Source organism: Protopterus annectens, chromosome 1.part1 (genome assembly GCF_019279795.1).
Source record: "Protopterus annectens isolate FY-2018-M chromosome 1.part1, PAN1.0, whole genome shotgun sequence".
NCBI classification, from domain to species: Eukaryota; Metazoa; Chordata; order Ceratodontiformes; family Protopteridae; genus Protopterus; species Protopterus annectens.
The window spans coordinates 210,717,372-210,742,783 of record NC_056726.1 but is presented as its reverse complement, the minus strand read 5'-3'; the positions used below and the strand labels follow the sequence as shown (position 1 = coordinate 210,742,783).

The 25,412-nt window shown below is 39.4% G+C and overlaps 1 protein-coding gene across 1 annotated transcript in view; it reads left to right on the top strand.

Moving 5' to 3' along the window:
• Window positions 1-25,105, top strand: part of LOC122804351 (C-C motif chemokine 28-like) — a 35,576-nt gene extending 10,471 nt beyond the window's left edge. Inside the window, exons 2-3 of the mRNA XM_044074167.1 lie at window positions 7,550-7,673; window positions 24,202-25,105. Of these exons, the coding sequence (XP_043930102.1) occupies window positions 7,550-7,673; window positions 24,202-24,343 (266 nt within the window). The 3' untranslated portion in view covers window positions 24,344-25,105. The remainder of the gene's footprint in view (window positions 1-7,549; window positions 7,674-24,201) is intronic.
• The last annotated feature ends 307 nt before the right edge of the window (window positions 25,106-25,412 follow it).

Genomic DNA, 25,412 nt, shown 5'->3' with positions numbered 1-25,412 from the left:
TTTCATTCAATATTTGTTGAAAAGTGAGAACCACTTTGAATCAGCTGTGCAGACTTAGGGTTGACATTCACAGAGCCTGGTTGTTGATTAAAACTGTTAATTGTCCATCATCTTAATAAAGTAAATAGTCAATAGCTGAGTAACTTTATAACTAAAGGGAAAACAAGTATATTTCCTATGTCAATTCTCTAGTTTACGTAAGAGAACTATATTATTATTTGAAGAAAGTAAAGTTCACTGACTGAAAATTAAATCAACAGTTGGTAAGGCATTAATGTGCAGGCAGTTTTAACAGTATAAAAACTTTATATATTCTGCTGTTCTTCAGAACCTTAAGCTGACATAATAACACTACATAATACACTAAGGATAATCACAAGGCTTTCTTTAGTTATGTTAATAATAATCTGGTAATTCCCAGATATGCTCAGAATTAGTCCAAAATGACAAAAAATACACCGAACCCACAGACTTTGCCAACATCCTAGCTGACAGGTTCAGCACAAACTTCTCCCCCCTCCCCACCAAAAGGGCAAATATCTATCCCAGCAGAGTGCTGCCCCCCTGACATCTCAGATGCTCAGGTAAGAGCCGCCCTCTCCAAAGCAAAAAACACAGCATCAATGGGATCAGATGGTGTCCCGGGCTGCGTCCTACATGAACTCCAAGAAGAGCTAAACCCAAACATAAAACTACTGTTCAATCTCAGCCTTACTACAGGATATGTGCCCAAAGAGTGGCGTACAGCAACAGTGCTCCCTCTCCATAAAGGTGGTGCCTCAACGGATCCTGGAAACTATCGCCCCATAAGCCTGACTAGCTTGGTCTGCAAAGCTATGGAAAGGATCATCATGGACCTCATAAATAAAGATATTGGGGACCTACAAACACTGGATCCTACCCAGTTCGGCTTTGTTAAGGGCAGATCCTGCCTCTTAAACCTGGTTGATTTCTTTGAAACAGTCACCAAGGCCATTGACCAGGGGAAGGTGGTCCACACAGCCTACCTGGACCTCGCAAAAGCCTTCAATACAATACCCCACTCGGGCATTATAGATAAGCTCACCAGCTTAAATATAAACCCCTATGTCACTAGATGGATTGCAAACTGGTTCAAGGACAGAACCCACATGGTCAGAATTGCTGGAGCCATGTCAGACTCCAAACCAGTTACAAGTGGTGTCCCACAAGGCTCAGTCCTCGGACCTCTCTTGTTCGGTATATATTTCTTGGAGGTACAGGCCAACATGGAAGGACTGTGGCTGACCAAGTTCGCAGATGATTGCAAACTGGGCGCCATAATCGACTCTCCAGCCGACACAAGCATCCTCCAAAAGGGCCTCATAGAAACAGACAACTGGTGCCAGAGCCATGGCCTCAAGCTAAATGCCAAAAAGTGTATAGTCATCCCCTTTGGCAAAACAAAGTGCCACAAATTACCACATAGGTGGTAATCCATTAAGTACAGAAGAAGTAATTAGGGACCTGGGGACCCAAGTTGATAGCAATCTCTCATTTGACAACCACGTGGCCAAAGTGGCTAGAAAAACATTTTATATAGCCCACCTAATCATGAAGGTATTCCCATCTAGATCAGGGGAGGTCATCGTGCCTCTTTACTCATCCCTCATCAGGCCCATAATTGAGTACAATGCCCCTTTTGGGATGTACCTTACCAGACACCTGCAGCAACTGGAAAGACCCCAAAAGTACCTCACCAAGAGGATCAAAGGGCTCAAACAGATGCCATATGCTGCTCGGTTAAAGAAACTCCAGCTCTACTCAGTGGCATACCGCCTGTTCAGAGGCGATCTGTGCCTGACGTATAAAGCCATGTCCAACCCGGAATTAATGGACATGCTGCACCTCAGAAAATCCAAATCCCATCGAGCTACATGCTCGAGACTTGAACCTCAGCACTGAAATAAATAGGACATGCTGGAGGGACAGATTCATAACCCAGAGGCTCCCTTCACTCTGGAATAAAATCCCAGTCCAGGTTAGGCAGAGTCCCTCATTGACTCTCTTCAAGAGGAATCTTGATGAGTGGATGGGAGATCGTAGGTTTACCCTGGGTATCACTTCTGTGTCACTGTTAGACAGAGGCACAGTATACTAACCTCGAAAAAGGGCATAGCAAAATAAATTTAAAATGGGTGGCGAAAGCCAAACACATTCTGGCTAGGCTTATATATGCCCTAGGGCAGATAGCCTAGTATGAACCTATGAACCTATGAACACTATTTTCATTTCTCTCTCTCTCTCTCTCTCTCTCTCTCTCTCTCTCTCTCTCTCCTCCTTTTTCTATTTCTCTCATTTAGCTAGGATAAAAAACAATTTTGAATAATTTTGAATAAGGCAAACAGAAGAAAAAAGTAAACAAATTTGACAGTGAGCAATTCAGTGCTACATCTGGTATAGTGAGGGGCACATTCCAGAGAGCAATGGACTTGCATATCTATATAAGTGACACTGCATATGGACTGTACTGATAAAAAAGTATTCTTTTTACAAAACAACAAATCAAAATGCTTTGCAACAGGGTTCATATAGAAGGTGGGGTGATTAAGATGAGAATGGAATCTGCATGGTAACAAACGTGAGGCATCTTTGTTTGGAGTAATGAACCTAGATAAGAAGAACCCAAGGAAAAAACACAGAAAGGTAGATAAGACACTGAAGTAAAAGGAGATAGGAGATTTGGTATAATTAAATTAAATGTTTTAAAGATGGGAAATCAAACTAAGAAGGCAGTAAGGAATACTCCTGAATATAGGATGTACATGGAATAGCATTGTCTTAAAAAAGAAAGTTACTGTTTGTGCAGAGAGGTTTTGAAATCACACCTAAGCTGCTCCATTCAGTCCTGGAAACAAGACTTCTGCAAGGACAATAACAGAACAAAAACAATTCAGAGACAGACAAATGGTATAGTAGTAAGAGTACCATACGACTAATAATGGAAGGTAATATGGAAACCTCAGAAGAAAGAAAAGCTAAACATGATCAGAAATATAAAGTAACTCAGGGGATTTAACAAAGTCTAAGTGGGCAGAATATTACAGAGTAAAGCATATAATAAGTGTGTGTATGTATATATGTGCGTGCGTGTGTGTGTGTGTGTGTGTGTGTGTGTGTGTGTGTGTGTGTGTGTGTGTGTGTGTGTGTGTGTGTGTATTAAAGATGTTTAAATAATGGCACTTCTCATCACTTCTCATCCCGGCACTTGCTCAAAACTCATAGCAAGCACTAATAAACCTTAGCACTAGACCCCCCCCATACTGTAGAGAAGGACAAGGCTCTCTATTCGGCCTTAGAAGGACAAGGCTCTCTATTCGGCCTTACCAGACAATCAGTAAAACAGTTCACTGTACCTAGCCAGGCATGTCCAAAGGGCAGTTTCAGGTGTACTCTCCGGTCCAACTGATGAATCTAGGCATTTTGAGGCAATGTTACAATTGCCTCATGTACACAGACAACCTCTCCTCCTTCCACCAAACACTAATACATGTGAGAGATGCAATTATACAGCCAAACTGGAGGCTAAGCTCTCTCAACCCAAGACTTGACCAGGCAGTCAAGAGGAGAAGGGAATTACTTGTATCACACCACCAGTCTCACATAGACCTATGAAACCAGCAACGGCAAAAAACACACATAAATACACGAAAACATACTCAGATGCTCTAAATAAAAATCTGCAAAAGTAACAGAGACCTCCAAAGCAGACATCCAAGCAACCTCCACCCCCTAACACAAACTATGAAACACATACTTCACAAAACCAGTGTGCCATGCAATCACAGCCCTTAAGGCAAAATAACATACCCAACACACTAGTAATAGGTGACTCTATAATCAGGCACACTGACATCCCACTCACTAGGCTGAACAAGGAGAAGGTTACTGTTAGCTGCCTGTCAGGTGCCAGGATCCGTCACATAACACAAGCACTCAGGTCACTCCAGAACAAGTACACATATGACTTTGTCATTGTCCATGTTGGTGTGAATGACCTGAGCTGTACCCCACTGGACTACATGAAAAGAGACATGGAGGAGCTCTCTGATCATGTAGCCCAGGCTGGTATAACCCTGACCCCAAGTAGCATCCTGCCCTCAACAAGAATGATATCATGGTATAGAGAAAAAAGTTATCAATTTCAACAATTGGCCAAGCTTCTGGTGTCATTCAAAGGGGATCCAGTGTTTGTCAGCCTGGGATGACATGTTCGACAAGCCACGCTGCTTCGCTAGAGATGGCTTTCATCTGTCACCCTTAGGCTTTCGAATACTGACCAAGGCTCTTGCCACCCCCATAGTGCCTTTTTTAGGCAAGGCTCAAAAGACAAACCTACCACCGTAAATAGCACAAGTAACAAAAAACTGAGGGTAATGCTACTCAATGCCAGAAATCTAAACCTCAAAATGCACATACTCGAGGCACTTCTCAGTATGGAGAAAATCGATATATGTGCAGTAACAGAAACCTGGTTTAAGGCTCCAGAGAGCATCCCAGCATACAATACATTTTGGCCAGAAAACCCAGACCGAAATATGAAAGGCAGGGGAGTATCCATATTCATCAAGGATACCCACACCTCCAGGTTAGTGGCACAGAACAATGCTTCAGAGATCATCCACATGCAACTAACAATGGTAAAAAGTGCTATTCAAATTATAGCTTGCTACAGATTACCCACCATGTCCCAGGACCCACACTCCGCATTCCTGGAAACATAAAGGTCCGACCAAACACTCTGATATTGGGTGATTTCAATTACCCAAACATTAACTGGGAGAACTACTCAAGTACAAACTCCTTTGCCCAACATTTCCTAGAATTTATAAACTCAAATGCTCTGGATCAACTGGTCAACACCCCCACCAGAGGTGATAACATATTGGACCTGGTCATCTCTAACATGGGTGACCGGTATTCCACACCAGAGATCAGCCCCTCGCTGGTTAGATCTGACCATAAACTAATCAATCTGGATATCCACATTCCGCCACCACCCCCGGTCAAAGAAACCACCGTGAAAAACTTTTCAAAAGCAAACTTCACGTTACTTAAGACCGAGGTGGAAAGTTTCAAAACTCCCATGCTAAAGGATAACACTGTCCAAGCTGAAAAATGCTTTACTAATGCACTCTATGGGCACGTACAAGAATGTATGGATCGTGCTATCCCAAACAAAACCAAGACTCACTCCTCTAAGAAAAGGAAACCAGTCTGGTGGACTTCTGCCATAAACAAGTTATACAATAGATGGAGGAAACTAGTACAGAAAAGAGTAAAATCCCAAGAAGGGAAGACATCCCTGATCAGTATCAGCAAGAAACTGTGTTCCCTCATAAAATCATCCAAGGCTAGCTTCGAAAGAAAAATTGCCATGGACTCCAAAGATAACCACTAGGCATTCTTTAGCTATGTCAAGAATCTAAGTGGCAATTCTCAGATCTGCTCAGAGTTAGTGCAGAATGGCACAAAATACACTGAAATGACCGATATAGCCAACATCCTGGCAGACAGGTTCAGTGCAAAATTCACCCCCTCTCACCCCCAAAAGGGCCCATAACTACACCAGAAGAATGTAGTGCCCCTGAAATCACAGACACTCAGGTTAAAACAGCCCTCTCCAAAGACAAAAGCACAGCATCAATGGAACCGGACAGTGTCCCAGTCTGCGTCCTACACAAGCTCAAAGATGAACTAACCCCTCACCTAAACACACTGTTTAAACTCAGCCTCTCCACATGCTACGTGCCCACAGAGTAGCACACAGCAACGGTTATTCTGCTCCACAAAGATGGAGACACAATGGACCCCAGGAAATATCGCTCTATAAGCCTGACTAGCTTGGTCTGCAAAGCTACGGAGTGCATCATCATGGATCTCATTAACAGAGACATTGGGAACATCGAAACACTGGGCCCTACCCAGTTCGGCTTTGTTAAGGGAAGATCATGCCTCCTAAACCTGGTGGGTTTCTTTGAGACAGTTACCAAGGCTATAGACGAGGGAAAGGTGGTCCACACATCCTACCTAGACCTCGCAAAGGCCTTCGACACCATTTGCTACTCAGGTATTATAGACAAGCTCACCAGCCTGAACATAAACCCCTACGTCATGAGATGGGTTTCCAACTGGTTCACGGACAGAACCCACATTGTAAGAGTTGCGGGAGCTAGGTCTGACTCTAAACCGGTTACAAGTGGCATTCCCCAAGGCTCAGTCCTAGGACCCCTCCTGTTCGGCATGTACTTCTCAGAGACACAGGCAAGCACAGGAGGACTATGGCTGACAAAGTTCACAGACGACTGCAAACTAGGGGCTATAATTGACTCTCTGGCTGAAAGAGACATCCTCCAAAAGGGTCTCACTGAGACAGATACCCGGTGTCAAAACCATGGCCTCAAACTAAATGCCAAAAAGTGCATAGCCATCCCCTTTGGAAAAAACAAAGTACCCACAAACTACCACATAGCTGGTAGCATCCTAAATATGGAAGACATAATAAGGGATCTGGGGACCTAAGTAGATAGTAACCTCTCCTTTGATGATCACATTGCCAAAGTGGTTAGAAAATCCTTCTATGTGGCCCACCTAATCACAAAAGGGTTTGCATCCAGATTGAAAGAGGTCACTGGGCCCCTCTACGCATCACTCATCAGACCCATCATAGAGTACAATGCCCCATTTGGGATGTACCTTACAAGACACCTGCAACAACTGGAAAGACCACAGAAGTACCTCACTAAGAGGATCACTGGCTGCAAGCAGATGCCCTATGCAGCTTGACTGGAGAAACTCCAGCTTTACTCGGTTGCATACCGCCTACTCAGAGGTGATCTCTGCCTGACATACAATGCTATGTCCAACCCAGAATTGATGGACATGCTCCACCTAAAGAAAAACGTATTCCCTCAAGCCACACGCTCCAGGGATCTAAACCTCACCACAGCAATAAATAGGACGTGCTGGAGGGGATAGATTCTTGTCCCAGAGACTTCCCATGCTCTGGAACAAGATTCCAATCTACATTAGGCAGAGCTCCTCGCTAACCCTCTTCAAGGGAAACCTTGATGAGTGGATGGGAAACAGAAAGTTTACCCCAGGGATCACTTCAATGGCTCTGCTGGACAGAGGCACAGGGAACTAATCTAAGGGGGCGGCGAAAGCCAACACATTCTGGCTAGGTTTATAAATGCCTTCGGGCAGATAGCCTAGTACCTACCTATGAACCTATGAATCTATGAAGAAAAAATAGCAGTGAGATTATGTTAGGAAGCATTTTTAACAGACAAAAATGACAGGTATGTTGATTAAATTTATTGTGGAGGATGTAAGTAAAGAAGATTAACATAAAACAGCTATAGTGGGATACAAGAAGTAAAGATATTGGTTAACATCTTGTCATTTAGACTTGAAGAGGGGCAGACTAACCATGCCAAACATTCTTTAACTGCCAAATAATAATGTGTAATCCTGGACATCATTGAAAAAATTACCAGAAAGAAGTAATATTTCTCTGTTTCTCCACTAGCTATGTATATCGGCATCAGCTGTTGCACTCAGGTGGCCAAAGATTTCAATCCAATGCAGCTGAGACATGTGAAACAATATGAAATACAGAAACAGGATGGCATCTGTGACATTAAAGCTGTTGTGTAAGTTATAGAGAATGTCTTATACCTACTGTTATGCAACTGTTAATCAGCTTGATAACTTACAGGCTCTTCAGTAAGATGCAGTTTTCTGAAAAAGAACATGAATTCATTTTAAAGTGTAGGTGGCACAGTGACACAGCAAGTAGCACTGTTATCTCACAGTTGTTGGTGCTAGAGTCTGGTTCCTAGCCTAATGTGCATGTTCTTCCTGTGATGGTGAGAGTTTTTGCTGGTGGTCTTGTGTCCTGCCACATCACAATATCATAAGTAAGTTCAAACACCAAAAGCTCTACAAAAAAGACCAATAATCCAAAAAATAGTCGGAAGCAGGTCCACAAAGTAGGTGTACGGAAATCTGTCAGCTCACAATAGTTGTGTGATTAACTTTTGAGTATTTAAACCTGTGGGTTCCTTTGATTGTTTTGTCTGATGAAGTCATACTTTGATGAAAACGAGTGTTACACATTGTTGGCGTTTGCTTTGTAATAAATTTCAAGTTTTAGTATCTTTCGAGCCTGGTGCCTTATTGTGAGCTGACAGATTTCCGTACACCTACTTTGTGGACCTGCTTCCGACTATTTTTTGGATCATAAGTAAGTTGCCATGCCTTCCAATTGTCCATGGTTATGAATGCAATATGTGCATATGTGTGTGTGTGTGTGTGTGTGTGTGTGTGTGTGTGTGTGTGTGTGTGTGTGTGTGTGTGTGTGTGTGTGTGTGTGTGCATGTGTATGCATGTGAGCGTGTCTATGAGAGTGTGTGTGTGTATATGCTTTGTGCTCGTATGTCTGTGTGTGCATGCATGTGTGTGAGTGTGTGTGTGTGTGTGTGTGTGTGTGGGATTGTGTGGGTGGGTATTATGTGTGAGAGCATGCACATATGGGATTGTGTGTGTGTGTGTGTGTGTGTGTGTGTGTGTGTGCACGCGCATGTGCGTGAGTGCATGTGTGCATGTGTGAGTGTGTGTATGTGCCTGTGTACCTTTTCTACACTGAATAAGCTCCAGATTCCCTATGATCCTTATCAGGATTGAGTAAAATCAAAAAATCAGTAAATGAATTAATTTTTATATTAAATTTATTACATTATATCATTAAACCCCCAGACCCTTCTCACACCATATAAACACTCCACAACCAACACCCTCCTACAAATAAAAAAATGACTCCTTCCCTAATATATCACCCTCACTTTACAATTCTAGCATAGCACTGTACACCAAATTTAAAATTATTCAAGACACTCCTAAACCCACACCTCCACTGACAACAAAACTAGAGCATCCATTTAAAACAACCCTGCTTAGACACCACACTATAATATTCTCCTACTTAGCCCTATGTGGAGACATCCACCTCAACCCCAGGCCACCCTCTAAACCCTCATCCTCTAACAGTCACTTCATTAAGAATCTCCTTCTCATCATCCTTAACCTGCATTGCATTTGTAACAAAACAACTGAGCTCCATGCATGGTTAACCCAGCACTCCCCAGATATATTATCACTCACTGGAACATGGCACAAGCCACGTATTAAAGACACAGAACTACTCCCACCAGGCTACAATATAATTATAGCAGACTGAACACACAAAAAAGGGAGAGGTGTTGTACTGATGTATTTTTATACTCTCACCCTGCTCCCTTATCCTAAGTCTATCCCCTCCTTCTATACTGCCAAAATTCTCCTAGCTACTTTAAAACTCAATAATTCCAAACAACTATGCATTGCTGTACTATACATTCCACCAGGGAATAACATCCTCATATTGGAATACTTTCTTTCCTGGATCTCACTAAATATTTCCAAAGAAACAATCATCCTAGGAGATACCAAGCTAGATTGGCAAAGTCTAAATTTCAACCACTCCACAAACAGTATAAATCTTTGTGGGTTTATCCAATTTATCACTGCCCCAACTAGAATCTCTACAAATAAAGACCAAGGATGTACACTAGACTGGATCCTTGTTTCAGATCCCCAAAAATACTCCACAACTCTGGAACCCTACCTAATAATTTAAGTGACCACCTACCCACCTATACCAACAGAACCATAACCCATGCCTTGTGCACCATAAGTGTGCAATAGGGTGTGGTTAATGCACACTCAGTAATATTGGCTTTCTTTTCTATGCTCACATATTTAGACAGAAATTGGGACAGTGCAGAGTAGTCTTTAGCAGTTTTCATTGGCTTCATCTCAATGTACAGTAATTAGCCAAGAAAACATGATGATACAGAGGTATTCTTATACTGCAGTATTTTTTCTGACAGAAAGACATAATACCTCTAAGTATTAATTATCAAAACCAACTGAAAAAGAGTCAATAACTACAAATGGTCACATGTTTGAGGATGTCGTTAACCACTTATTGCATTGCATACTGTGCTTTCTAGCCTTTACACACACTATGTGGTGTCTGTAACTACTTTTCATACTGCATTCTGCTGTTTCTAAGCATATGTGCCAGATAGGGTCAGTATCAGTTATTGAAATGTGTGCTGATGTTTGTAAACCTGATGTCCTGGACATACCTCTCAACTGTACAGAGTTTTTTGCAGAATGTCCAGATTTTTGTCTCTTATTGTTGGTCCATTTTTCATAAAATTGTGGTGGTGATTTGAGTTCTTCTCTCTCCCCTTAAACACCCTTCGATTCTGCAGGAGGAGAAACTAATGAATAATTACACAGGATTAACTCTTTGGACATACATAAACTTGTTAGTGGAGATTCCCTTTCATGAAGGGAATAGTCATTAAAGACCCCAGAATCTATGGCACTGACCTGTGATCACTGGGCGAATTGCCTAATCTACATATAGTCCCTAATTGGGAAAGTCCCCCCCCCTCGTATATTTAATGAGAGCTTCACGTAAGAAGATCAATACCTTAACTAACAATATACAACACCCTTATATATGATCTGAATAGAGATAATCGAAATATGTAACTCTGCATGTTTGTACCTTTATTTGGCAGAGGTTTAAATATGTGCTAAACACTGCATGGATTTTGCTATGCATTTTGGTATATGGTGTGTTAGAAAGTACTATCTGGGAACAATACCTTTATCTTATTTGGTGATTCCAAAATCATGTTACTTTAGTTTCCCAGACCCTTCCGGGCTTAGGGGGAGGTGGATAGGCACCGAGATTAAACGGGAAGGACTTAGCATACTTGCCCTCATGCTCATAATACAGTGTGTTAATAATATACAGTGTTGTTTCTTTTCTGTAAGATATTCCCTAGAGCTTAAGGTACTTATTTCACTCATATGATGTGGAACATAGAATCATGGAACATTAAGGGTTTACAATCACCAAAAAAAAAACTACTTAAGGCATTTAACCTTGAAATCTTCCTCGAATATTACCTTTCTTCAAGAGACTCATTTGATGAATCAGCAATGGGAACAAGAAAAATCAAGACCATGGATCAAAAAGATCATAGCGTCAGAAGGCACTATGAATAGTTCAGGAGTAGCCATTATTATTAAAAACAATTTTGGCACAGATATAGAAAAGGTGGGGTCAGATGAGGAGGGTAGGTGGTGTTATTTCACTACAAAACACCCTGTATTAGCTAAACCTATTCTAATTATAAACATATATGCCCCCTGTACATCCCAAGAAACTTTTTTCACAAAATTGTACAACCTCATCACCTTATTTCCTAACCACTATTATATTGTTGGAGGAGATTGGAATTCAGTACAGGACCCCAAAACGGACAGATCAAATCCCAAAGCGAGATTTAACTACTTAGCCCACAAAACCATTATTGAATTGAAAGAAGACTTCAATTTATTTGACCCCTATATATTTTCGGACCAGGTACAGAAAAAGAAAAATTACACTTTTTTCTCTTGCTGTACCAAAAGTTGGTCTAGACTGGACTTTTTCCTTATATCCCTGGCATTCTATAACATGGACATTTCGTTCACCCGATCTCCGAGAACACTTTCAGACCACTCAAACATCTCTATAAGTATTCACCAATATACCAAGGACCCTTCAATCAGAACAGATATCAGTTGGAAGTTGAACCCCAACCTTCTAGGGAGAGAGGAAATAAAATCTCTAATTAATGAATATCTAGATAGCTTTCTCTAATCAAAGGACTCCTTCCAATCTCCCATAGATTGTGAATGGGCCGCAGTTAAGTCAATGATTAGGGGTTCATTGATAAATAAAGCCGCATATTATAAAAAACTTCGGAACAAAAAAGAAAGGGAATTAACTGCCTAACTGCATAAAGCAGAAGAACAGTCCCAAGTGAATCACACTACAATACTGGAAGAACGTATAATCCGGCTACAAAAAGAACTTATCTCCTTACAAGCAGATAACCTAAGTTTACATGAGATTAAATCCTTAGCATTATACGCAGATGTAATACATAGTCCCTCTAGATTTTTGGCCAGAGTGATCAACCAATCTAAATCCTCTACTTTTATACCAGAAATACAATTCCAAGGCAAGGATTAACAGAAACCTACTCAAATTATTAAAATCTTTGAATATATCTTCTCCCAAACATATGGACCCTCTGAGAATATGATTGATGAAACAGAAATGCATTCCTTTCTTAATAACCTAACCTTTGCCAAACTAACAGAGAAACAAAATAAATTTCTAGAGAGGGATATTAATACACAAGAAATTATTTCTGTCATAAAAAACCTCAAACCCAATAAATCCCCCGACCCAGACGGTTTTACGGCAGAATTTTATAAAGCTTTTAATATGAAAATAGCGAAAATCTTAAAGTTATTGTATAATTATATTATCTGTAATGGGTTTAAAGATATCCATTTAAACGCCTCTAGAACCGTCCTCATCCACAAACATAATACAGACGCAAAAAATCCGGGGAACTACAGACCCATCTCCATGATTAACTTAGACATGAAAATTCTAGCCACGATCCTTGCCAATAGGCTCAAGGCCGTTATCTCATATATTATTTCTCCTGAACAATCGGGTTTTATTCCAGGTAGACAAACTAATGATCAGACCTTACTTTTAGAAGCATTGATACATCATTCTAACTTAAAAAAACACCCGATATATGCTTTAGTAGTAGATGCATCAAAGGCGTTCGATAGACTAAGTACTAAATTCTTATTTGCTATCTTACCATGTTTTAATATCCCAATCTCTTTTATAAACAAATTAAAAATTCTCTATTCTACGGCATATACCACCCTACAAATCAATAAACACATATCTAACAGAATCAAAATTGTTAATGGGGTTAGGCAAGGTTGCCCTCTTTCCCCTCTCCTCTTTAACTTATATATGGAACCACTTTTCATGCTTATTAAACAAGCTACCTTTCACCACCCCCCTAATATATATAACTTAAAGATTTCCCTATAGACATACGCGGATGACCTGAACATATATTTCACCCTCCCCAGCTCTGACCCAAGTAGAATACTTTCTTCTATCAAAAGATTCTCTAACCTAGCAAACTATAAGATAAATAGGGAAAAATCCTTAATACTCCCTTTAAACATCCACTCGAGGTTACCTAACATTACACCATCTACAGAGATCAAATTCAAAGATACAATTCAATACTTAGGTATTCAATTTTTGCAAGGTAACCACAGTTACTATCAAGAAAATGTAGTCAGGTACTGGTCAAATGTACAAAATGATATCATAAGATGGTCTAAGCTCAAGCTCCCGTTTTTGGCCAGAACAACAGTGATTAAAATGAATATTCTCCCTAGGCTTCTCTACATATTTCAAGCAACTACTAACACTCTCCATAACAATTTTTTTAAAAAAATTATAACAACTATCTCTAAATTTATCTGGGCCCCTAAATCGGTCAGGATTAGCTATTCAAAGCTTATCTGTCCTAAGGAACAGGGGGGACTGGGCCTACCTGATTTTAAAACCTATTATGAGATTATTAACGCTAGTAGAATCTTTAAAATAGCATCCTACAAGAAGAATAAACTGGTATGGGCCCCACCTTGGATGTCTTTTTATAATAACTATATTAAAACGTTAAAATTCAACCCTGCCGCTCTCCCATTTTTAAATGAAGATAACCTAGGGACCCTAAAACACACAAAAAACATAATATTTAGCATAAAATCCTTACAGGCAATCTTTAAATCTCTGAACCTTTCACACTCGTTTGTTATTTTACAACCACTTCATCTAAACCCTAATCTTAAGCTAAACGGTTACATGCTAAACCTGGAGCAATACCCCCTACTACTAAATACCTCTATCTCGGATCTTTTCCCCCTTAGACACCAATCAATACCTGACATGAGAACTAGTCTCGGTTTACCATATAAGTACTTAATGATACTACGACAAATTAGAGAACTAGTAAGTAAATACCTAGAACATCCACTAGTTTCAGACAATGATATCTTAACATGCAAAACACTAATAAATCTCCTGCTAAGTGGGAAAAAATGACCTCAAGTGTGTACAAAGTCATTATGACGCTTAGATACCAGAATAAACTAATTGTTTCGAAATTCTGGTCAAAAATCAACCCTGATATTAACCAAAACCAACTCGCAAAGGCTATAAACCTAAGCACTAAATCGATTCCCTTTAAGAAGATGAAATACACCCAAATGATGATCGTAAACAATGCGTATTTTACCCCCATGACCCTGAACAAAATTTTCCCTAATTTATCCCCTGAATGTAAATATTGCCCGAAACAATCGGATGATATCCTGCACTCGTTTTGGAGCTGCAAATGTTCCTACAAGCTATGGTGTGCCTTGAGGGTGATTCTCGAAAAAATCGGTTATGAAAAATACACCCTGTCATGGGAATTTACCATTCTTCATATTCCCCCCCTGGAGTATCAGAAAGAAAATGCAAGGTACTGATTCCTATCTTTATGTTAATCAAATATTACATCTCCTTGAATTGGAAAAACAGACACTCCCTATCATGGGAAGGATTTAAACACATAGCTATTAATTACCTCAAGGCACATAAATACCTGTTCCACAATATTAAACACAAACCAGGTATGAAGGAATTTTGGGAAATCTTATCTGAACATATACTTAAATAAGTACGGTTATCTTACAGATACCAATAGTCCTTAGCACGCTGTACTTGAATTATATAGGATTTGATATGGGCACGGTATGAATTGTACATAGTTGGTGTTTTCGATGTTCTTATCCTATACACAAGTTGCATAATGTATTTCTCAATTAGATGTATTGTCTGTAAGGGTTTTTGTCATGTTATGTAAGATTGAAAATTTGCAATAAAAAAGAATTCACAAAAAAAAAAAAGAACCATAACCCATGCCTGTAAAAATCCCATTTATAAAACTTCACATAATGTGTCTAACTTCAACCAACAACAATTTAATTCAATACTAAAATCTATGAATTGGTCCCCACTAAAATCCCTACCATTAGATGATGCCGTTAGCCACTTCAACAAAACATTCCTAGATACTCTTAACAGTCTAGGCACCATCTGCAGAAAAAGAATAAAAGCAAACCATGCTCCCTGGCTAACCAAAGACACCAAAAGCCTACTCATATTTAGAGACAAAGCCTGGCATAAATGGCAACAAACAAAAAGTGAACCAAATTTCCCAATCTACAAACAACTTCGCAACCAAGCAAAAAAATGGTTAACAAAGACAAAAAGCACTATTTCACACACCAACAAAGTTCCAACAAAAACAATCCTCAAAAATTCTGGCATACTATCTCTCAACTATTTAATCCTGGAACCAAAGAAAACCCACCCCTGACACTGATAAAACCCCATCCCAAATAGCTGAAGCAATCAACTCACATTTTATTAACAGCATTTTTAATCTACTCAATTCTTCCAACCAGCTCTCAAACTTCCACACTAATCAGAAGCCCATCACCTCTCAACCTACATCTAAAACACCCTCATTATCTACCCATCACTCTCAGGACTCTCTCACTACTCTCCAACATCTACATGTCCTTACTCTCCAAGCAATACCCACTCATTACATACATAGGTTACTCCTCAAACTAAAACCCTGTTCTCCCTCCGCAGACAATCTCCTACCAAAATATCTAAAGCTTGTCGCAGATGCCCTAGCTTATCCAGTCAGTATTCTCATCAACTGCTCCGTCTCTGAGTCCTACATTCCCACCTTGTGGAAAAAAAATCCATAATAACCCCCTACACAAAGGTGCAAATCCTATGATATTATGAACTATCACCCCATAGCTATCCTATCTCCCCTAGCCAAACTATTAAAAAAATGCATACATAAACAACTACTTAATCATATCCTACAAAGCAAACTACTTACCCCTACCCAGCATGGTTTTAGACCATCACATAGTACAACTACTGCGCTAGTCTCCTTCACAGATGTAGTGAACAAAGCCAGAGATGCTGGTCTACTAACATCTGTAATATTTCTCGATCTGTCCAAGGTCTTCAATAACATTTCCCATTCTTGTACCATTACTCTTTGATATCTTTGTTAACAACCTTCACATTGCCTCCAACCAAAGTTTCCTTAAACCGTATGCCAATGATTCTACCACATTTTCTCCTCCAACAACATAAATCACCTCCAACATCTAACCCAAACCACATTTACTTCCATCGAGACCTAGCTAAACAAGGCACAGCTCCTGCTGGACCCTAATAAAACAAAACTTCTCCTTTTCACACCCGAGTATCTCAGCCAACGTCAGCATCACTTCTCTAAACAATACTCAACAAGAAGTTGTTACTCATGCCAAACTGCTAGGATTTACCATAGACAATAAGCTCTCCTTCAATCTACATACTCATAATGCTATCAAAAAAACTCACTGCAAACTGGGAATGCTATACCGGCATAAAAATTTAATGAACCCAACCACCAAATTCACTCTGGCTTCTACATATCTGCTTCCCTGTCTTCTCTATGGTGCTCCCATACTAACATTCAGATTACCTTAAAAATAAACTAGAATCATGCTACAATAAAATTGCAAAATTTGCTATTAATGCCCCACACAGCACACACCACTGGGCTACTCTTAAAACCCTCAGCTGGTTAAAACGTCCTTCCCTCCTTGACCAATTACAACTTAATCTGGCACACAACGTTATATAGCAATCTGATAAATATTCAGTTCTCAACTCACTCCTCCAAATCTACACACCTACCAGAAATCTCCATTCTGAAGGCAAACAACTAGTAGCCCTACACAGACCAATCAAAAAAGCTAGTCAATGTCTATATTCCTACACTGTAGCAAAACTCTGGAATGCCCTACCGAGCAGTATCAGGACAATTCCTAACCACAAAAATTTCAAACTCAAACTAAAAAAAATCTGCAAAACACCAACATCTGCCCCTGTTCCATATCAACATAGCAACCCCTATAACTTTCAACCTAGCTCCCCACCACTTAATTTTCTTTCTCTCAATAAACTCACCACTAATGTTATTGATGTACCTACCAAAGCCTTTCCTTCTAATCTCTTCTTGTCTTCTAAGATGTTACAGTTTGTCTGAAAACCCCAGTAGACTCCCTTTCTTACATTGCACAAACTTCAGTATACTTGCTCTCTATCACCCCTTTTCCAAATCTGTAACCAGAACTACCTGTAGTAACCTTTATTCTTGTATGAAGGACACAATGCTGATGGAATCTTAAGTAGCATTATGCCTTTACAGCCACCCATATTATGCAAACCATGATTCCTTTGAACTGTAACTATCACTGCATATCAATTTGTAAAACGTCTTTATTGTTGTATAATTATTTTTAATCTTTTTAAAATAGTTTTCTATTGTCTATCTTTATTTGTATTTTCAATTGTTAAACTTTGTGGAGCTTTTCTCCCCAGGCCTCTGCTGAAAATGGGTTCCCAACCCAGTCAGACTTTCCCGGTCAACAAATGTCAAATAAATAAATAAATAAAAATAAAATAAATTAACCAGTTAAATGGCACTAGACTGGTAGATTTTAAGTTACCTAATCTATAGAGTATCACCCAAAGGCAGGCTTCAGTTCTTCATGATATTTTTTTCTGAAGCCTGTCCTGAAGTTTGCTGCTACATCGTACACAGCAGAATATGTTATAACATGAAAAATGTCACATCATACTACCTTTAGCACTAATTCACTTATATCCCACACTGCATTCTATTCTTGACTAAAGAAATGGACAGTTTTACTTGTCACTGGCCAGAGTGCATTTAGGTTCAAATTCTTAATGTTATATTTCTTTGTCCAGCATCAGGTCTCTGTGCTTTTTCGAAGCATGAACAGTTGAAATTAGACATCTAAACATAAGTAATTGCTTTTTTATGAAACAGACATTGAAATATTCCTACTGAAGGGCACCTTGTAAGCTTTGAACTGATGGCTACATGGCTGAATTGGTTAGTACGTATTGTCATTCCAACACTTGTGATATTGAGTAAACCAATTTTACTTGCATAGACTGACTCAAAGTTCAAATGCTCAATAAATTCAAATAAGATTATTAACAATGCACTTTTTTCTGTATCATACTTTATCAAAATACATGGTACAGTTTTCAAGTACATAGAGGCCATTCTGATGTCATACATCTGCACCATAGAATAATTCCTTCATTTTCTGATACTCATTTTTTCTTGTTTAGGGTAACAGTGTTGTTTGTGCCACAAGAAAAATAAGGGTATAAGATAGACAGCCAGCCATGGATAGGATATCAATCTGTCTTGCAATATACAGACACATACATACACACACAGACTTGCTGATAATTTAATAATGGCACTTATTAGTTATCGGTATGTCTTTAGACTGTAGAAGGAGAACTGAGATTCTGCATAAAACCCATATGGGCACAGGAGGGACATGTAGACTCTTTACAGAAGGTACTCAGAGTGTAAAACAACTAGTAAACAAAAAGGCACTAAGGTAACATAACAGGTAACCTCACAAAACCTTTATGAATCCACAATTTGATGAATGAAGAAATAAAAAAAAAAACAAAACAAAATAAAAACAGCAACTTGAACTGACTAAGCGCTTTCACCCTCATGGGCATCTTCAGAGTCAGTTAACTTCAGTAAAAACAACCTTTAAATACAGCTATTAATTAGTGCTTGATTAATCAATGATGAAAAAGCAGGAGGGTTGTTAAATTAAACAATTATCTCCTAAAGTTCCTGTTCACCAAATCTTAAAGTCCTGCTCAACAATACCTTGTTTGCTAGAATCTCAAGTAAGTAATAGCTACCCAGAATAAATAAATAAACCAAAATAAAACATCATAAAAAGCAGTGTGTGCAGTAATAAACATTCCATATAAAACAAAAAACATATCTGTTAAAATATTTAAATTTACATAGTTTTATATTATATACAAGCTGCCTTGTATCTTAAAATACATGCTAGGGATAGTGCATCATTGATACCAGGAGCATTGCTGGCATCAAGTCTCAGTTGCAAAAGACATTCCCTTATTTCCAACATGGTTTTAAAGTCCCCCCCAAAATCCTTTGTATATAGTCTGTCAATAACAAAAAAAAAAAAAAACTTTTTAAAGTTTCAACAATGATTTGTGTGTACATACAATGAATTAGTGGTTTTCTTGTTTTTTATGTCCCTGTAATGTTCTAATATTCTTTGTCTCAACTTCCTGGTAGTCATACCTATATAGAACGCTGGGCAAGATAAACAAGTGGCAGCATAAGTGACCATACTTGTGTTACAGTTGCAGTAACCAGGGCTCTTCAAAGTTCTCTTAAAATTACCTAGACAAACATAGGGACCGTCATTAATAAATTTACAGGCCTTGCAATTGCCACATTTGGCCATAGTAGCTGGTCTTTGTCCAAAGGATCTAGGGGTCTTCTCTAGTAGGTCTTTTAAATTTGAACCTCTACTATTAATAAAAGTGGGACATTTACCAAGTATGTTGTGTAAGTCTGCAGGGATGAGGCTTTCCCAAGCACCGTAAATAACATCTTTAACTTCAGGTGCTAACCTATTGTGTTGTAATACCATTCCTGTTGGCGTATTGTTTCTATCAGGCACATCTTTATGGTTGGTGACTTTGTCACATAACCTGTGTGTGTCATGCAAAATTGGAACAAAGTCAGTAGACCTTCTTCTAAATATTTCATGTTGAAGCGACAAAAGTATATCAGTGGGGTAACCTCTTTGGACAAATAAGTCCTTCAATATATCCAGTTCAATTTTAAAGACATCATCCTCACTAATAATACGAGACAACCTGATCATTTGGCCCTTAACAACATTTCTCTTAACATAGGCAGGGTGACAACTACTATAATGTAGAAATGAATTGCTGTAAGTTTTCTTTCTGTATAATCTTGATTCTATTTTACCATTTTTAGTATATAATTGTAAATCCAGATGCTCAGAATTAGTCCAAAATGATACAAAAATCACTGAACCCACAGACATTGCCAACATACTGGCAGACAGGTTCAGCGCAAACTTCACCCCCCTCTCCCCCCCAAAAGGAGAGATAACTATCCCAACAGAGTGTAGCCTCCCAGACATCTCAAATGCGCAGGTGAAAGCTGCTCTCTCTAAAGCTAAAAACGCAGCATCAATGAGACCGGATGGTGTCCCCGGCTGTGTGCTACATGAACTCAATGAAGAACTAAACCCGCACATAAGGCAGCTGTTTAATCTTAGCCTTACCACAGGACATGTGCCCAAGGAGTGGCGTACGGCAACTGTGGTCCCACTCCACAAAGGCGGTGCCTCTACGGACCCTGGTAATTACCGCCCCATAAGCTTAACAAGCCTGGTCTGCAAAGCTATGGAGAGGATCATAATGGAACTCATAAACAAGGACATAGGGGACTTGCAGACCTTGGACCCAACCCAGTTTGGCTTTGTCAAGGGCAGATCTTGCCTTTTGAATTTGGTCGACTTCTTCGAAACAGTTACCAAGGCCATTGATGAGGGAAAGGCAGTCCATACAGCCTACCTTGACCTTGCAAAAGCTTTCGACACAATACCCCACTCGGGTATCATAGAGAAACTTACCAGCTTAAATGTAAACCCATATGTCACAAGATGGGTTGCAAACTGGCTAAAGGACAGAACCCACAGGGTTAGAGTTGCTGGAGCCATGTCAGACTCCAAGCCGGTTACAAGTGGTGTCCCACAGGGCTCAGTCCTTGGCCCCTATTGTTCGGCATCTACTTCTCAGAAGTACAGGCAAACATAGGAGGACTATGGCTGACAAAGTTTGCGGATGACTGCAAACTGGGTGCCATAGTTGATAGTACATCGGACACAGACATCCTTCAGAGGGGTCTCACGGAAACTGATAGCTGGTGCCAGAGCCATGGCCTGAAGTTAAATGCAAAAAAGTGTATAGTCATACCCTTCGGGAAAAACAAGGTAACCCCAAGCTACCATATAGATGGCAACCCACTAAGCACAGAAGAGGTTATCAGGGACCTGGGTACCCAGGTTGACAGTGGCCTCTCGTTTGACACTCACGTTGCTAAAGTGGTTCGAAAGACCTTCTACATTGCCCATCTGATCATGAAGGGATTCACATCCAGGTCAAGTGAGGTCATTGTTCCCCTGTACTCTTCACTTATCAGACCAATGATCGAGTACAATGCCCCGTTCGGGATGTATCTCACCCGACACCTGCAGCAATTGGAGAGACCCCAAAAGTTCCTCACCAAAAGGATAAATGGACTCCAAAACCTGTCATATACTGCCAGACTGAAGAAACTCCAACTCTATTCAGTTGCATACCGTCTGCTCAGAGGTGACCTGTGCCTGACATACAAGGCCATGACCAACCTGGAATTAATGGACATGCTCCACCTCAAAAAATCCAAATCCACCAGAACCACTAGAGCAAGTGACTTAAACCTTAGCACGCATATAAATAGGACGTGCTGGAGGGATAGATTTATCACCCAGAGACTCCCCATGCTGTGGAATAAAATCCCGGTCCATGTGAGGCAGAGCACCTCCCTGGCTCTGTTCAAGAGAAATCTTGACCGGTGGATGGGAGATCGTAGGTTTACCCTGGGAATCATCTCTGTGTCACTGCTGGACAGAGGCACAACAAACTAATGGGCACATTATTTCTAACATAAGGGGTGGCGTAAGCCACATAACTTTGGGCTAGGCTTATAAATGCCTTAGGGCAGATAGCCTAGTATGAACCTATGAACCTATAATCAATACACAGCTTGCCAACCTTGTGTGTAAATTTTAAGAATGTTGTTGTGTTGTTCAAATATAAAATAAATTCTTCCAGTTTGTCAAGTGTGCCCTTCCAAAAAAGCAAAATGTCATCCAAAAATCTAAAATAGATAGGCATCTTAGCCTTATAATCAGATGTCAACACAAACTGGTCTTCCCATTCTGTTAAAACAAGGTTGGCATAAATGGGTGCACATTTAGCACCCATAGCCACCCCTGTGGACTGTCTGTAATACTCATCCTCAAAACCTACAAAATTGTTCTCCAGTACCATTTGCAACAGATCCACCAATAGGTCCTTCTTGGTCCGGTGCAAGTTGGTATGTTTGTCCAAGCTCTTCCTAAACCAGTCGAGCCCACAATCATGGGGGAAATCACTGAAAATAAATTGATAACATCAATAGTGACCAACAAAAAAATCCCCCAGATCATCATGAGACAAAGTTCTGAGGCAGTCCAAACAGTGCCACAAATCTTTTAAGATATATGGCAACCTTTCCAGGATGTCCTTGGTCATAATGTCTATGTAGGAAGCTAGAGGTTCAGTTTTTGATCATCTGGCTGCAACTATGGGTCTAAAAGGTGGGTTAACTAAATTTTTATGAATTTTGGGTATGCCAAAAATGGTGGGCATGACCGGGTGTTCTACCGATAAATATTTATATTCCTCAGCATCTATTATACCTTCACATAGCAACTCATAAAGCATCCAGTCTATTTTGGTGTACGCCTTCTGGACATCAAATTTAGAAGCTAACTCATACGTGTCAGAGTCGTTTAGAATGTTCTGCATCTGCGTTAAATAATCAGTGTTGGTCATAATAACCACTCCTCCACCTTTGTCCAGTTTCATAACCCTATAGTCCTTGTTAACAGAAAGTTCCTTTAAGCAAAATAATTCTGCAGGTGTTATGTTGTTGTCACATGTTATCTGTCTATTGTCAAGAAGTCGCCTAATTTGTGTTGTACATAAACGTTCAAAAGTCAACACAGCAGGATGGTGTGGGGGTATAAATGTGCTACTTCTTCTAATTGTAAATAATTGAGCTTCACTGTCAACCCTGTGTTTAGTACTAAAAATACTTTTAAATTCAGTTTTCTTGTAAAGAGCTTTAAATTAATAAGAATCTTACTGATGTCATATTTGAAATCAGGGACAATAAGCTAAGATGACTGTCTAAAATCTTCAAACTAGAAAAATTGTAAACAAAAAAGGAGTTGTCTCCTAAAATAGTAGGACCCTCCTTAGTAATGTTAGCCAAAGGAGAATTTAACATACTGGTGGGAGAATGCTGACATAAATCAGTAGATGAATCAAAACAAGATACAGGAGAATCAGTAGGTAAGAAAATACTGGGAGTGTTATCAGTGTTGTCGTTCATCTGTTGCGCCAGTTGTTGGTGTTGTGGAAGGTGGGGTTCAAGTTTGAGTTGTTCCTCCTCTGTCGCCCATCCCTCCAATTGTTCCCTGTGTACCGTCCTGGTCCCTGAGGTGGACTCTGAACCTCCTGATCTCGTGGGTTGTCTCGGTTCCTCAATCTGTCTGACCGTCTTAACGGAGGTTGGTTTTCTAAAAAAACCTCTTCTTCCTCCTCTATCCCAAAATGTATCTCATCTATCTTTACAGAAGGTGCTCCAGCTACGAATCAAACCAGAGAACCAAGAACATGTATATCTATGCCTCTTATTGCTTCTTAGGATGAGTAACCCTCCAGAGTCCAAAACCATTATTATTTTAAAATGCAAAATTTTAAATTTGAAATCTAACTAACATGCAATAATAATGTGTGCACACACACACACACACACACACACACACACACACACACACACACACACACACACACACACATATATATATATATATATATATATATATATATATATATATATATATATATATATATTACAGACACACACACGCAGATGTGATACATGTGATCAAAAACTCAGGTGGTCAAGCAGAAAAAAGCAAATTCAGCTGATAGAAAAATGATGATACATTACCAGCTTTTTTCTGTGTGAGACTGTGCAACAGCAGGAATCAGTGAATTTGACCTTTCCCCACTGTCGTGTGGTCCCGCAGATTGTATATAAAATTGGCAGGAAGTGTGGATGGTGAAGGGGGGGTCGCTCTCCTGCCAAAAAAAAAGTGTTTTTTCTATACATTTCATATATATATACAGCTATAGATAGAAATAAACCATATTTCATACATATTTATAAAATAAACCTTGTAATAACATACTGACTTTGTAGTGCTGTCCAGTTTCTACTCAATGCTGATAAAGTCCATTCTTTCTCTCAAAAGGCTTCATTACAAGACTAAATTCTACTGTGTGGATCCTGAAGGCAAACATGTAAAGAAATGGTTAAAGAAGAAACAAAGTGGTAGAAACAACAGAGAAGATCAAACGCAAATGCACTTAAATATCTGGAACTACCTTAACTAGAAAATGTGAAGGACAATGTACACACCTTAATATTATGCAGCTCATACCCGCAGGCCTAAATTCTCGCCACCAGACACCCTAGTTTGCTGGTGTCCATATTCACATGGTCTTGCTGCTGTCTGGATCACAAACTGAACATAGCTCAACCTTTTCAATGCAAAAAAGTGTTTTATTTATCAGTTTCACGGCTTGCAGAAATGTGAAAATGTATTTTTACCTATCAATAAGGTAATTGTTAGTTAACAATACTACATGAAAACAGAATCTGAATTTATGTATTTGCTGTCTTTATATTTATTTATTCAGTAGCAGGGTAAATTCATTGTACAGAATTTGATTTACTATTGTGCAGCAACAGTATTGTAAATGCCTTGGCTAAAGTACACTGAACATGCTCCCTAAAATGTTTGTTATTTATAAATGATCTTTTTGTTTTTGGATGCATAAAGGCTCAGACTTCTGTAAATTGTTTTCTTACTATTTTTTCATTTAGAAGCAACATCTTTTTTCATTTCTGATGTTTAGTGTGTGAGAAGCAGTATGGTTTTGTCTGTCCATGTCATGATTTCCCCAACTATAAAATAAAAAAAAATCTCTCTGTAACTTTGAGGAAACAGTCATGTAATTTAAAGGTAATACTATTTGAAATGTTTCTTTATCAAGTGGTGAGATTAGAACTTTTATTCAAGCGACAGGACTTGCTATATCACAAATGTGAAATATGCTTCAGTATTCGATTAAAAATAAAAATTTAGTTGTTAATACACATCCTTTTCAATGTCAGTGTGTGTGTGTGTGTGTGTGTGTGTGTGTGTGTGTGTGTGTGTGTAGGATTTATTTACTTGTTTAGTTAGTTAGTTATTTAACATTTGTTTACTGGAGAAGTCTGACTGAGCTAGTTGCCCATTTTAGTGGAGGCCCAGGGAGAAAAGCTCCACATAAAAGTATACAGTATAACAGTACATAATTATAAAGGACAGAAAACTTTTACAGATTATGAAGAAAGCATCCTATACAATGACAATACCATTCAATAATGTTTGTCTAAATAACTTGCAGTAATATTTTC